This window comes from Phalaenopsis equestris, unplaced genomic scaffold, assembly GCF_001263595.1.
Source record: "Phalaenopsis equestris unplaced genomic scaffold, ASM126359v1 Scaffold001314, whole genome shotgun sequence".
Taxonomy (NCBI): Eukaryota; Viridiplantae; Streptophyta; class Magnoliopsida; order Asparagales; family Orchidaceae; genus Phalaenopsis; species Phalaenopsis equestris.
In genome coordinates this window covers 142,119-157,418 of record NW_018165753.1, presented here as the reverse complement: position 1 = coordinate 157,418, position 15,300 = coordinate 142,119, and the positions used below count along the sequence as shown (strand labels likewise).

General features: G+C 37.6%; 1 protein-coding gene across 1 annotated transcript in view; it reads left to right on the top strand.

Moving 5' to 3' along the window:
* LOC110033983 (cullin-associated NEDD8-dissociated protein 1) overlaps positions 1–15,300 on the top strand; it is a 118,281-nt gene that overhangs the window by 55,705 nt on the left and 47,276 nt on the right. The window contains exons 15-17 of the mRNA XM_020738180.1: positions 10,927–11,037; positions 11,112–11,195; positions 11,268–11,408. Of these exons, the coding sequence (XP_020593839.1) occupies positions 10,927–11,037; positions 11,112–11,195; positions 11,268–11,408 (336 nt within the window). The remainder of the gene's footprint in view (positions 1–10,926; positions 11,038–11,111; positions 11,196–11,267; positions 11,409–15,300) is intronic.

Below are 15,300 nucleotides of genomic sequence, written 5' to 3'. Positions count from 1 at the left end.
CGTCCCCCCCCCCCCCCCCCCCCCCCCCCTCTTCCGCTCTCTTCTTCTCCTTCCTCCTTTCAGGTCCCATACCCTCTTGTAACTCCCCTTTTTTTAGATCTCTCTATAGCAACATCAACCCAACAACCAAACTCTTTCAATCCTCCCAGATCTGGGCGCAAGCCTATAGTTCCATTTCAACCCTGCCTTAATCCCTCACGGACATTCCCCAATAAGTTGTCGTCGCTTCCCTCCACCACCACATCTTGTTGTTGTATTCCTAGTCCCCCATGTCGCCGACTATCCCAACATCCTAAATTCTCCCACCTGCCTCCAACCGCACTTGTACTGTTGCAGCCCACCCCCTGCCTCCCTTAACCACAACACCATCACTTTGACTTAGACCTTAGTTTTGGGTTTGTGTTGTTGTTTTCTGTTTTTCAAGTGTCTTGTTTGTATCCTTTTGAATTTTAGTAGTAACATTTTTATTTTTATTTTTTGTTTGGGTTAAATCCGGTATCATTTGGTATTAGAGCTTGTCTAATCCTAGTCCTATACTAGGGTTTCCTAGCATTTGCCATAACCCAAGAATTATTTCCTCTTGCCAAACACCTTTTTCACTACCACTTATCCCTAACCGTAATTCCCCCCTTGATTATTTTCAAAATTTGCAACCTTGAACCATTTATTTTTACCCTCTCACTGTCCAATCCTAAACCCTAGTCATGCCACCGAGGAAATACATGAGAGATCCACCAACTTTAGCGGAGACTTGCGAATTTTGAGGATGAAATTTTATGAGAGGTTACCTTCATTCGTGATCGGGTGAAAGGGAGAAAGAGAGAATATGAAAATTAAGTGGGAGATACAACGTCAGTTCCTACCATATTACTAAAGATAGAAACTTCAGATCCGCTTCAGAAGGGGAGAGACCCCATCATTGGTTGACTGGTTTATTTTATATGCAAAGCTCAACCTGAGGGTCTTACAGCCAGAGCTAACCCAGGAGAACGCCCACGATGACCTCGTTAGAGGAAGAGCTGATTCTGAGTGGATAACAGGTAAAACCAATCTGCATCCCTAAATCTGTCACAATCAGGAAGTGTTGTAAGTGCCACGAATTTGGGCATATTGACTCAGAATGCACGACCAAGGGTGTGATTTGTTTCTCTGAGCATGGTGTTGTTGAGAATTTTGGCAATGACACAGTTGATCTGGGAGAAGCTGAAAACTATAGAGAGGAATCTCAACTTGCAGCCAACGGGGAAGAGACGCTACTACTTCCAGTTGACCCCAATATAAAGATTCCAGCTTAGACAACATTAGTCATTCTAGAAGGTAGTGACCTCGATGCAATGGGCATTTAGGCAGAGTATGAAATTGTGGTACCTTGTGCCACTATTTCACCAACATTGAGAGGAACATCAGTAAGACTGATATTAAATGTCCAAAAGGGTTATGAGTTTGAAGAGTTGACCATAGATACGTGGCCACCACAGATCAGAGAATTGCAAATCTTTTAGATGTAAAAGACCCTTCCTAAGTTGCTCTTAAATGGGGAGGTCCAGCATGCCATAAGTGGGGTCATTTTGCATCATGTCGGGAATATTACCTGTGGATATTTAGAGGTTATTTTTAGTCCAATATGGTACCCATCACCAGATGTCCAAGCAGAAGAGGTGAACCCCAGCTTTGTAATGGGCTCTAAAAGCTTGATGGGGACAAAAATTATTCAATGAATCCAGGTCCTATAATAAGGAAGATAACCCTCCTAAGTGAGTGCTACTGAGAGTAGTGCAACATGCCACAGATTTCACCATAAATTTGATTTCTTCTCACATACTAGTTCATTAACTGCACTCAGTCGAATATGAATATAAGAAGCGGGTTAAAATTGGGATGGCTCCATACCTAATTCATGAGAATACTCTTATATCTACAGTTCCAACTTAGGGTGTGTCGAAGATGGATGTATTCTTATTCTATTATAATTTGTTTTGGAGCGCTGACACCTATTTGATCGACCTACTGGGGCACTTGAAGCTGTGCAGGAATGTTCGGGTTATTGTCACTGCATATCGGATTGAATCGACCTGGGGTTACTGTGGGAAGATTTAACTGGACATACATGGCACGTTGCCCCAAGAGTGTGTATCAATATGGATGTACTTTGCAAACTCTTCTGGTGTTTTAGGAGGCAGTGCAGCCGACAGTGGGATCCATGTCCTACTAGGACTACAGTTGAAGATTCGTCTGTCTTGAAAGATTACAACAGCTCCATCAACAACAATTTGCACCCAGAAGTATCGAAGAATGAGATTGAAGCCCTCCAATTCTGGGAGAAGGACACGGGGATTATTCTCCTTCCACCCCTACTGAACTGGGCAACCTAAACCGATTCAATTCCGACTAGATGAGGGTCAACCCATCCCAAGTATCGGGATTGCCGCCCAATTAGGAGCGGGCCCCACGTCTCCTCTTTATCAAAATAGTATTTATATGTGCTTTGTGTGTCTTAAGATTAGTTTATGTTATTTTCTGATCTCAGTTTGGGAGGATAGCCGTCAGCATCCTATTTTATTCTCCGAGGGTTGTATCTGACGGTTAGGGTGGTGCTCCGGTTGTATCCCGCTCCTCGGCGGCGATTTCCTTTTTCTCTTACTTCCACCTCTACCTCCCCTCCTTACCACCTACTGGTTTTCCCTGTACCGCCGTGTTCCCAACCATCAACATACTGGTGTTTTCCCGTAGCCAACATGTTTTTCCACTCCCAGCAGTATTTTCCTTGAACCAGCCCCATCACCTGTATAATCTAGTTGCACCAATTCTTTTTTGCATTATAGTCTGCATCCACAACCACCTCTCGTCCAACCACACACACGAACACACACGGAACCCCTTCTGTAACTCCCTTTTCCCATATCTTTCTTCAGAAACATCCACTCAACTGCCTAACTCTTTACATCCTCCCAGATCTGGCCGCAAGCCTGCCTTAATCCCCCTTAGAATTTCCCAACCTGCTATCGTCGCTTCCCTCCACTGCCATAAACTGTCGTTGTATTCCTAGTCCCCCACGTTGTCCAATGTCCCAACATTCCAAATTCCCCCACCCGCCTCCAACCATAGTTTTACTGTTGCAGCCCACCTCCCGCCTCTCTTACCCACAACACCACCACTTCGGCTTAGGCCTTAGTTTTGTGTTTATGGCGCTGTTTCCTGCTTTTCAGTGTCTAGTTTCTAACCTTTTGAATTTCAACAATAACATTTTCATTTTTATTTGTGGTTTGGATTAAATCCGGTATCACTATTATTTTTAACTTGCCTCCTTTTTTTAGTCCTATATAACTAGCTTTTTATGGTTCTTTTATGATAGTTTTTTTATCATCATTTTCACCAAATCTGGATAAATTAACGATAAAATTATATGTATAATAAAAATCTTTGGACTCACAAATTTCAAGAAAAAAGTCTCTTTAAAATTTTTTTATATATATTCCTATCCCAATGTTCTTTTTTCTTCCTCCCTCTTCAGGAAAAAATAATTAACTTCACTTGTTCTTAAATTTTTGACAGTGATCTTAACAAATCAAACATTATTTTGGGTTTAAACAGAATTTTGGTTGCATGGACTGCGCAATAAATCCTTCTTGAAACTTACCTCTTAATATTGAAAGAGAAACGAAAGAAATGCCTTAAATTTTTGATGGCTCGGTACCTTGTTGTAGAGCTCTCCACTAATTACATGCAGGTGCTCGTGTTAGATTCAGATTGCGGAAGCTGTACTTAGATATCTCACTCGCTTGCTTCCTGGCTGGACCTTGTTGCTTCATTGCACTTGGTCGCTTCTTACCTATATCAACGTCTCAATTTAAAATTAACATGTATTTGACGCTTATGAAAACAAATTTTATTAAATATATGCATGTTTTTGCATAATTTCTTTTGCTCTATCGTATATTGATTTTAAATTTTGTTAATTAAAATTATATGTTTGTGTGTTTGTGTAAAGAATTTGCATGTAATTGTTATTACTTTTTAAAATTCTATTAATTTAATTTGTTTATTTATATTATATGTTTATATTATTTCATCACTGGTTTTCAACTTGAAGTTTAGAGGATCAACAACCGCAATTACTGCTAATTGTGGCCTTGAGAGGTGTCCGGTGTTACTTATGGGTCCAAATCTTCTACAAACATAACTTTGCTTTCCCTGTTAAAGTGAAACGTGCTACAAATTCTGATTTGAAACGTTTTTCTATTTTTTGAGGGACCAGAAGCATTGATCTTATACTTATATCATGTGCTTGATTGTTCTTTGGACCAAGGAAGCTCTATTTTGGTCATCAATATTTATCCGATGGTAGATGTTGACAGAAAGCTACGGAGTATTCTGGAATAGACAAAGTTCTCAAGTATCGGCTAGTCTTATATCCTTTTTTACTTGCTCTAAAAATTTAAGTTACAAACAAACTTTTAAGATCAGTGCATTAGCTTATCCAAATGAGGGTCAAAGAGCAATATCTCCTTATTTATCAAAAGTTCCTATCATATATGCTTATAATTATGCACTAGGAGCTAGATATGCCAACTAGATGTCAAACATTTATATATATGTTTAATGTTTTCCTTTGAAATTTACTATGATTTTCTTAGTTAGTTTAATCGTGGACCTATTTTAGATTTTTAAACTCCCAACAAAACATCAAATATTTTTTTTTGTTATACGTGCCTTTTGGAAAATTACTTGAACTTCCTATTTTTTATGGATTTTCACGATTTTTCTATATTTTAAAATTTATGGCTTTCAATAAATTGAAATGGCTTGTCATATATCTACACACACATTTATATATATATTTTTTAGAAAGCCCAAAGTTAAATATATTATTAAAAGGAAAGGTACAGATAGGTTGGGTGAAAGGGTCCAAAATGACACCCTAACCACCCGACATACAATACACACGTAGGAAATACATGTATACCCAAAAACCCAAAATTAAAATGTAGACATAGAAAATTATACGTCAAAAGTCTGCTAACACTCGCAAATTCAGTTAGCTTGCGAATGATCCAATTTAGCCTTGCCTCTTCCTCTGCCTCTGGTTCTAGGACGGGAGCCAGCTAACAAATTGTTAAGTTTGTTGCCATTACCCAAAACAATCAATGTATCATCCATCAAGTTTGGTAGTAGGCCTCAATTCTTCTTCTTCTTGGAAGTATAAACCTGTCATTCTTCATTCGAAGATTGACTCATATGATCAGTAGATTGGTTTTAAGGTTGTCAGGGAGGTGTAGACTGTTGCACATCATAGCTCTATGTGCCTGAGTAACAATAACAACTTGCTCAATCTGATGAGGCGGTAGAAACACAGTAGTAATATTGCCACTCGTTACATCAATGATAGGTTCTAACGCAGGTGAAGTATGAAATGTCTTTCATGCCTTCACGAAAATAGGTTTCATAGGAGGCGGGGAACCTACATCATGAGCATTGTGTGGAGGCTGAATGGTTAACATATTACTTGCAAGGATAGTGACATCTTCAGGAGTAGAGGGAATTACTGCCTCTGGCTGAGCACTTTGCTTCTTTGGTCTTAGATGAGGGTGCAGATGATGACATTGAGAAATGGAGTGACCGAACATACGACAATTCGATTAATACGAAGGGAAATGCTCAATCACAACCCTTTGCCAATATCCATGGTGTTGTGTACCTAATCAAATTTCCTTAGAAGTGATTGAAATGATGTCCCTTTCAACAAGAACCCTGGCTTCAGAGGGACGAGAAATATTAAAAGCGGGAATGTCCGTTTTGAGTGGTTTACCATAGATTGAGGCAATAGAGTAAAACACTTCTCGAGTAAAATAATGAAATTTCAGGTCAAAGAGGCGAATCCAGATTAGAATGATTGGTAGTTCGTCTGTGGGTCAAAATCTATCGGCCATTTCAAAATTTTCATTGCTCTGTTATCAATTCAGATTAATCTTTTAGCAAATAAGCGTATGTAATCATTTTCATTATTAAATTGAATAAGGATGTGTCTTCCATCTAAATGTCCAATTTTTCACTTCCCAACAAGATGCATAAGCTCAAACTACTTACGAATAAACTCCATTTTGGGATGACCATAAAAGAATTTCCCGATCAAATTTAGACGACAGGAGGAAGCAAGTTGATTACATTCTTCTTCCGTAAAAAAAAATGGCTGACTTCTCATTCTTTCTATCAGGTTTCTTGATGTCCTCCGCCAACACAAACGAGAGAAGAAATGAGCACGATTTAGGAGTATCTAAGGTGTGGACATCCGTAAGGGCATCATCATACGTTTTGTCCGAAGCCATTACCAATAGAAGGAGACGCTACGCTAAGAACAATGAAGTTGTAGTGAAAGAAAGCAAAAGCCGAAGGAGGATTGGCGGAAACTCCTTCAAAGTCGAGCAGAGGAAGAAGTCGGAGGAGGAAGGATGACAAGCAAGAAACAACTGTACTCGCCTTGTAACAGTGGCGTGTCGAAGGAGGAAGGATGGCGTGCGAGAAACAACCACACCTGCCTCGTAACATTGACTTGAGTCTTATGGCTACAGGAAAAGGAGGAAGACGACGAAGCCGAATTTGAAGGAATCAAAACCCCTTTGTTGTCGGACACGATGAAACAAGTGACGCGTGAAAAATCAAGGAAGTTGGGAATCGCCATCTGGCGAAACCCTAACAGAGCTGCTCGCCGACGCCATTCGACACACACACACACAAATATATATATATATATAGAAAGCCCAAAGACTAATATATTAAATAGAAAGTAGGATACAGAGAGATTGTGTGGGAGGGCCCAAACATGACACCCCGCCCACACAATAACCACCATATCAAATGGTTCCAAAAAGAGAAAATACAGAAATATACATGAGAGACCTAAAGAAAATACAAAAAAATGTCAAAATATGAAGTATCAGGTAGCGAGAGAGCGACCTAATTTTGCCTTGCCTCTACCTCTAATTCTAGGGAAGGAGCCAGCTAATGAATTGGTAAGATGAGTCTTATTGCCGGTAGTAACCAATGTATCATCCAATAAATTCTCGAGCTCTAATCGGCCCCCATTCTTCTTCTTCCTCCTGGAATAGACCTGTCATTTCTCATCTGAAGATTGACTCACCTGATCATTGGGTTGGTCTAAAGTGTGTCGAACGGATATTTGAGTAAAAATTTTGTGTCGGTTGTTGAACATTAAAAACAACTACTTGTTATACCAACTGATCTTTTATCAGATCAAAAGAGCACTTTCGTGTGTTGACAAGTGGGTATTCTTCAATAATAGTGAGTGATATAAACACATTTAGATCTGTACCTGTAGTATGATGTTCTTCTTCTGGAACTGCGGTGTTGCAAAAAGGATCGGGTTATACCTTCTCAGCAGGGATGATAGGTGGCTGAACTTTAGGATGCAAACGATAGCAAATAGTAGAATTGTGACTAAACATACTACAATGAGAGCAATAAGGAGGGCGTGATTCTATTTCAACCTTTTGCCAATACCCGTTGTGAGTGGTGTCAATCCATACCTCATCCGGAGCTGGTTGAGTGTTATCTCTCAACCAACACACAAGCCACAAATGATCTGGTGACAACGAGCGTAAGACTATCAACCTTGAGAGACTTACCGTAAGCAGTTGCTAAAGAGTAGAGAATTTTCAGGTTAAACAGATATAATTTTAACCCCAAAAACTTTATCCAAACAGGAATGATAGGGGACTCCACTTTCGGATCAAAATCGACAGTCCACTTTAGAATTTTCATAAAAAAGGTTGTCGATCTTGATAACTTTTCGAGAAAAAATGCGAGTGTAATTAACATCGTGAGATAACTGAATAAGTATATGTCGACCATCAAGTAAGCTAATATTTCAACTGCCCAATAACTTCATAACATCAAACTCTTTTCGAATGATCTCCAATTTTGGGCGACCATAAAGGAATTTCCCCACTAGAGCAAAACGCCAAGAGGATGCGATTATACTGGTTTGAACCTCAATGAGAATAAGAGCAGTTTTCCCATTTTTTTTGCCAAGCTTTTAATGAAAGTGTGATCACCACCACCTTCAAAATCGTTGTGGAAATATTGAGGAACATTGTAGGACTTGCCAATATGAAAATCAGGCTCTGAACTTGAAAGAGGAGCACGAGTAGGAATAAACCGACAAGTGCATTGGCATAGGAACGCTTCGTCGATGCCATCTTCAGAACCACTTGTTCAGAATAGTGTTCATCTTGCTCGTAAATGTATTAGGAGCATTAGATAGGCTAAAGGACAAAACTAACCACTTGTTCAGAATAGTGTTCATTTGGCTTGTAAATGTATTAGGAGCCCTTGTTCAGAATAGTGTTCATTTGGCTTGTAAATGTATTAGGAGCATTAGATAGGCTAAAGGACAAAACTAACCACTTGTAGGTATATCCCCTAATCCTAATTTGGTAATATCCACTTTTGTGACTTGGCTTTTCCCAGGAGATTGGCACATATTAGGTGAGTTAGTGTTTAATTGTTAAATCTCTAATTTAGCTGTCAAACGCATGATATGGTTGGGCTTTTGGCTAGAATTTGACAAAGTTTGAGGCTCCTCGATGTCTAACAATTGAGTCTAGTTTGGCTTACTATTTGTAAGCATGTGATTGACCAACATGTCTAAGATTGGCCAATGTGGGGCTCTTTAGGGTTGATATTTTTGGGTACATGGTGTATTCTGACTTAATGTTTTAGTGGGAGCACACATCAGATTGTGATTGGGCAATCAATTTCATTGGCCTCTTAATTAATATAAATTTATTTTGTTCAAGTGAGCCAACACATGTAGTTGGTGAGGTAGCTTTTTGTTAGCTAATTGTTGTGGGTTTAAGCAAATAACTTGATGTGAAGGGAAAATATTTGCTACGTCTGTAACCTACACATAGGTTACAGTGAGGGTATTGGGGGGTTATAACCGCGTTATACCCCTTGTAATCTCCATGTAACCTACAAATATATGAAAGTAGAAGCGCGAAACTTACTAGAAGGTACAAGTAGGTTACATGGATGTTACAGGTAGTATAACGCGGTTATAACCTTCCAATACCCTCCCTGTAACCTATTTGTAGGTTACTGACGTACGCAGCTATGCGTACGTCTTACGTATGCAAATTTTTTCCGATGTGAAGAGTCTCCATGGAGTTTGGCCATACATAGTTCCCCTCTGTTCTATATTTAAATTTAATGGTGGGAGGTAATCAAGACAATTAGATCTAAATTCAATTTCCGAGGATTTGGTTTCCAATCAAATCTTAGATCAATGCTCTAGACTCATATTACTTTTTTTGGTTAATTGAAGTCTCAAGGCTTATTTAGAAAGAGTGTTGCCTATATGCAAAATTTCAGTATTCTGTGTCAATTGTTTCTTCTTTTGAAGAGGATACGAGAATTTTTTGTGTGAAAGGAGCTTATGTATGCCATGGGAAGTGTGCATGTGGCCAGATCTTGTGACAACTGTGGATGATTCAAGTAATTTAATTTTGAAGAAGGCTGAATAATGTTAGGATATGAGGGAGAAAATGGGATGTGATTGTTGTAGAGAAGGTAAGGGCAGTGCTATTCTCGGATGTAATTGGTATTGGGGGAAGGTGCATGTGATGTAAATAAACTGTTCGGGCCAGGTTGAGCTCCCTTTTCCTTTTTTTTTTAAAATAAATACTTCACAATAAATCATATTTAAGAAAATTTGGCAAGGTTAATTGCGCCTTTGCTTAATTAAACAAATTTATTTGAGCTCAAATTTGAGTTTTAAGGTTTAATTATTTTTATCAAGTGATGAATTGATTAGGTTAAAATTGATTGAACCTAAATTTTCTAAGTAACTTTTATGTGCAGGTGCTTTTTTTTCTACATGTTTTAGTCCTCAATAGTACTTGGAAATGGGGCGGACTAAACACTAATTGCGGTGTTTCATGCTTAAATCTCCTGCAGAAAATGAAATGTGTGCACTTGTTTGAAAGTCTAATCGAGATTGTCGTCCTATTTTGTCTTATCAAACTATTTTGTTATCTGTAGTGAATCTTGCATGATATTCTTTCTGCTTACTGGTTATAATTTTATTTTTGCTGTCCTTCAAACGATTAATATCTTGTGACTTTCCATCTCTTCTCTTTTCCACACTTTATAGTGACTTTATTTATTGAAGTAGATGCTATGTAAGAGCAAAAATTGCTTGATAATGCAACCGAATAATGAACTTACCAATGTATCTTTACCCCTCCATTTGCTAATCTAAAACAAAAGCTGTCTGCAAGGCTTATCTCACGGACTCATGCTGCCTTTTTATTTATTTATTTATTTTTAAATGTATCGAGCAACGATCCTCCTTTGTCTGGTCCTTTTGTTTTGGTGTTATTTTTTTCATTTATGTAGGCAACTGATATCCTTATATTCTTTTTCTTAATTTTTTCGTATCGACATTGCTACCAAAAGATGGCATTTTTTATTTAAATTTTTCGTAATAAGTTTTGATGTGCTTTCTGATTAAGTGGTTATGACTACTATTACTAATTTAATTTGTTACTACTAACTGTCATTTGTGTGAATAGTTTCTAAGATTTTGATCAAATTTATTGAAGCTGTGAACTTCAAGAGAATGATATTTTAATGAATTTTTTCGTGCAAGGCTACTTATTCTCTTGATTGTTCTTTATAATGAATATTCTGTTATCAGTTGTTTTTCTATTTGTTTTTTTTTCTCCTATACAGAAGAGTTGCATTTCCATTATATTGCTAGGGATGGTATTTCCAACACTTTGTTTTTGGATGATTTTAAAAAAAGTTTGAGCTTTAATATCAGCTGATTTTCTTGTTTTTTTCTAAACGCTGGTAGAATGGCACTGCTACGTTGTTCTCTCATTCCTTCTTACTTCAAGTTTGCTCCAGGCTCTTTCAAATCCTATACTAACAGCCGTTGGTGAACGATATTACAAAGTTGCTGCAGAGGCTTTACGAGTTTGTGGAGAACTAGTTCATGTTCTTCGTCCAACTTTTGAGGTGATTGAAATGCTAATATAAATATTCACTGCTATATCGCGTTATTCAGCACTGAGATTAATTATGAAATGCAGAATTGTGCTTTTGACTTCAAACCTTATGTCAATATGATCTATAAAGCCATTTTGGCTCGCTTGGCTAATCAGGATCAGGATCAGGTAAGTGATTGGGCTTGACGTTGAATATATTTATATAGTTTCCAAAGGAGTTCATAACACAAATCTTAGCAGGAAGTCAAAGAGTGTGCTATATCTTGCATGAGCCTTGTGATTTCAACTTTTGGTGATAATCTACAACGGGAATTGCCTGCATGCCTTCCTATATTGGTTGATCGAATGGGAAATGAAATAACCCGTCTTACTGCAGTGAAGGTTTGACTTAAAGTTTTTTTACTATAGAATTCTTAGTTTTCTATTAGAAGCCATTTGGCTCTTTATTGCTTGGCTATCTCTATCATAGGCACATCATCCATTATTACAAAACTGCAATTCCAGTATTTCATTGTAAATTTATGTTCTCAATTTGCTGAAAATTTGTTTTTATTTTGCAAATGTTTTGATTTAATAGCAGATTTTTGTAAATTCTTTAATAATATATCTCAATGCACAATTTGGTTCTGCTTTCTTTCATTTTGGAGTGCTGATTTAATTTTTTTTTTGAACTTGTGACCTCCAGTTTATTATGCTTTAGGCCTACCCTCTTGAAAGAAGCCAATACATATGATCTAGATGGACAGATAAATTGTAATATTCATATTAGGGTTATTGATTTGACTAATGCTATGATTTTTATTATTCCACGCTTTTTGAGGTTTCTTTTCTTAATCCAATTGTCCGCTAGAGTCTGCCCAGAGAGTGCTATTGAAGTCTCTTTTTCGTCCTTGGTTTTGTTAAAATATTCTAGTTGTTGTAACAGAACAGCTACATCGAATGCAGAAACATCTGAGCGTAAAATTTAATGTTCCACAATGTAAACATGAAAGTAATAAGTTTAATGTTTCACAACGTACGGATGAGGGATTGATTTACCAGACCCACAAAAACCACAAAATTGCTAAATAAAAATAAAGTAAAAAAAGAAAGAAAAAACCTCTTTGATACAAGATTAACTTTTAACTGAAGTATCGATATCTAAGACAAAGCCAAAACCCTGTTAACTCTGCTTGTCAATACTGAAATCCTACGGTAGCTTATACTCTAACAAATCCTATTAGAGATGTAATGTCATTCTTCTTCAATGCCTTCCGAAACCTTAGCTGAGAAGATATGTCTCAGAAATCCGTAGTCTTAGACTAAGAAAACTCTAAAAATTCCTACTCAAATAGTTTCATTCTGAACCTTGGTGGTGCTGAAATACTCTAGGTTGGAGTGTCGGTGCGGGTGGTTCTGTGCATAATGGGTGGTAGAGGCTTAGGTTTTTTATTAGAAGTTTGGGCTTTTCTCTCTCTCCTACATCATGGTGTATTGGGTTTGAGTTTGTTTTCCATATCCATGAATAAACTTCGTTTCATGTCCTGATAACAAGAGTATTTGTATTTAATGGACTTTGCAGCTCTTGGGAGAAAAAAATTAGATGATAAAGTTTGGATTTGATCAAGTCTGAATGTGGCTGTACTTAATTACGCATTCCACTTTTTTTTGCAAATTCCTTTTGCTGTTATTTGTGTGCACACCTTCATAACTATTTGAAAATTCGTGCAGATGTTTTCAGTGGATTATGATGTGCACTATGCGGCTTACGTTGTATTATTTTTTGTTTTTTACTTGTGGGCCTCATCAAAATTTTGATAAATTCTTACATTTTAAGTTAAAGGTCTGGTCATTCTCATCATGTCATTGTGTTTTGCTAAATTTCATTTATTGAATATTTTTGCTCATATTATTGATCAAGGATTTCAAATAGCTTTGTTCGTCCAAATGGTTAGATTAATTGCAAATAATAGGCTTTGCAGATTAGGCGGAATTTTCCTGATAGACTTGGCTTTCATCCATACGAATCTGTTTGGAGCTGTCTTTTGATGGATTCATGACACGGGAGTGTCTTGCTAAAATCATGGGATTGGGGATGATGTGACTCCCATTCGGGAATATTTTGCAATATCACGAAATAAGAGCTTCTGCGATCGTGGGAAGCCCGATCTGAGCATATTTCATCTTGATGCAGTGACGAGGGAATTTCTTGCCTTTTGTATTTATTTCCTATTTATCAGTTTTCCAATCAGGTTATCTCTATTAGGAGATTCTTTTTTTTTTTTTCTGTTTTGGGAGACGTGGAGTTTTTGATTTTATGTATAGTGAAAATTGTAATTTCTGTTTTATACTTTTGGAGTGTTGTATCCTATTCATTTTTCAAGTGTTGTATCTCTAACCTGTTTAGGAATAAGTGGTGAACATCCTCAACATCCGCACTATGTCGTTTCATAATTCTCCTTGTTGTTTTCATCCTGAACAAGCTCCGATTTACGTCTATCCTCGTCCAAACACCGTCAAACTCTCATATTTCATTACCTCGCTATTTCATATCCAGTTCCATTCTATATCCGCTTCCCAAATACCATCTCAGAGCCCTAGAATGGTATCATCTGATATAAGGGTCTGACAAACCCTAAATTTTTTTGGGATTTGTCCTTTTTGCCCTAAATTCAAAATTTAAAATAAAAAATAATAATAATTCCTACAATACCCAAACCATTCCCACCAAACTTCCTAGCCCTAACCCTAAATTTTCAAATTCCAACATTTTTTCCTCCACCAAAATTTAACCCCAACATCTACCACCAAAACCTTAGCCCCGATCATTTTTTGATTTGCAATCCTACAAACGTCGATAACCTGATCAGGAGAAAAGCACATAGTGCCTCCTAGGAGAAATCTACAAAGAACTGTCTATGAGCTTATTATGGTGGATATGTGGCAAAAATTCTCCAAATGCAATAGAAACTTGCCAACTTTGAGAGGAGACAATTTTCTGAGATCATAAGTAGCCATAATGGTGACTCACCAAATCAAGGGGATGAAGTGAATCCTCTCCATAGAGAAGTTTCAAGAGATGAGCAACCAATGCCACATCAGAGAAAAAGTAAAGATTTTAGAGTGAAGATTGACTTGCCAGATTTTGATGGTCACATAGATCAAGAATAATTCATCAAGTGGCCCTAAAAAGTAGAAAAAAAAAATGTTTGAATAAATGTGTTTCATGGGACAAAAGGGTAAAGCAAGCCGTCATTAAGTTAAAGAAGTGCATTTCTGTGGTAGGAAAATTTGAAGCCTCTTCGACAGCTAGAAGGGAAGAATGATATATAGGAGATGCAACACAAAGTTCTTCCCTTGCATTATCTACCATCTGCTTCAAAGAGATTTGTCTGTGGAGGAGTACACTGTTGAATTTGATCCCCATGCTGAAATGTTATTTGTTGGAACCAGAGGTGCTCACAATAGTGAGGTATCTTGGAGGATTGAGATCTACAATTAAGAATGTTGTGAGGCTGCAACTGTATTGACCCCTACTCGATGTACAATTCCTAGCTTTGAAAATGGAGAAAAGTCACCAAGTGATAGCCACACCTTACAGGCAGAGTTCAACACCAAAATTAGGTAGTAAGAGTACACCCAGTTAAACACTCTAGCTGATGTTGACCTCATTTTTTAGGTCATTTCTTTTTCCTTAGGGTCTTAGGATCTAGCTCTAGGAGTTCCTATTGACCATCTTAGAAAACTAGAATTGAGACCCGCCCTTTTACAAATTCTAACCACTTCCTATTTTCCTTTGATGTCTAACATTTATGGCACAAGACCATCATCTTATGAACGAGCGGTTATGGGCTATTTTGTGAAGACTCAAGAGAATAGTTCTCAATAGGACTCCAAGTCTTAGGAAAACATTCGTTACGACTTTTTCGTCACATACACACACAAAATGCACAAAATTCAATGAATTGCACGAAATCAGACTTCAATTAAGCCTAAAGGACGGGTGAAAATGCGAACTTCTCCGGATGACCTCCGACGACAAAATGGATTGCGCCAACGCGTCTGGGATACCAATTTTGGTAGGAAATGACACCCATATTGCCATATTTTTGATACGAGAAAATTGACACGCAAATCGATGAATTCTTCAAAATGACCTCTGACGACAAAACAGACCGCGCCAGTGCGTCCGGAATGTCGAAATTACCTAAGGAGGACACCCATTTTGCTAGGGCGCCGCACATGGATAAATCGCATGAAATTTGATATATATATATATATATACATATACATA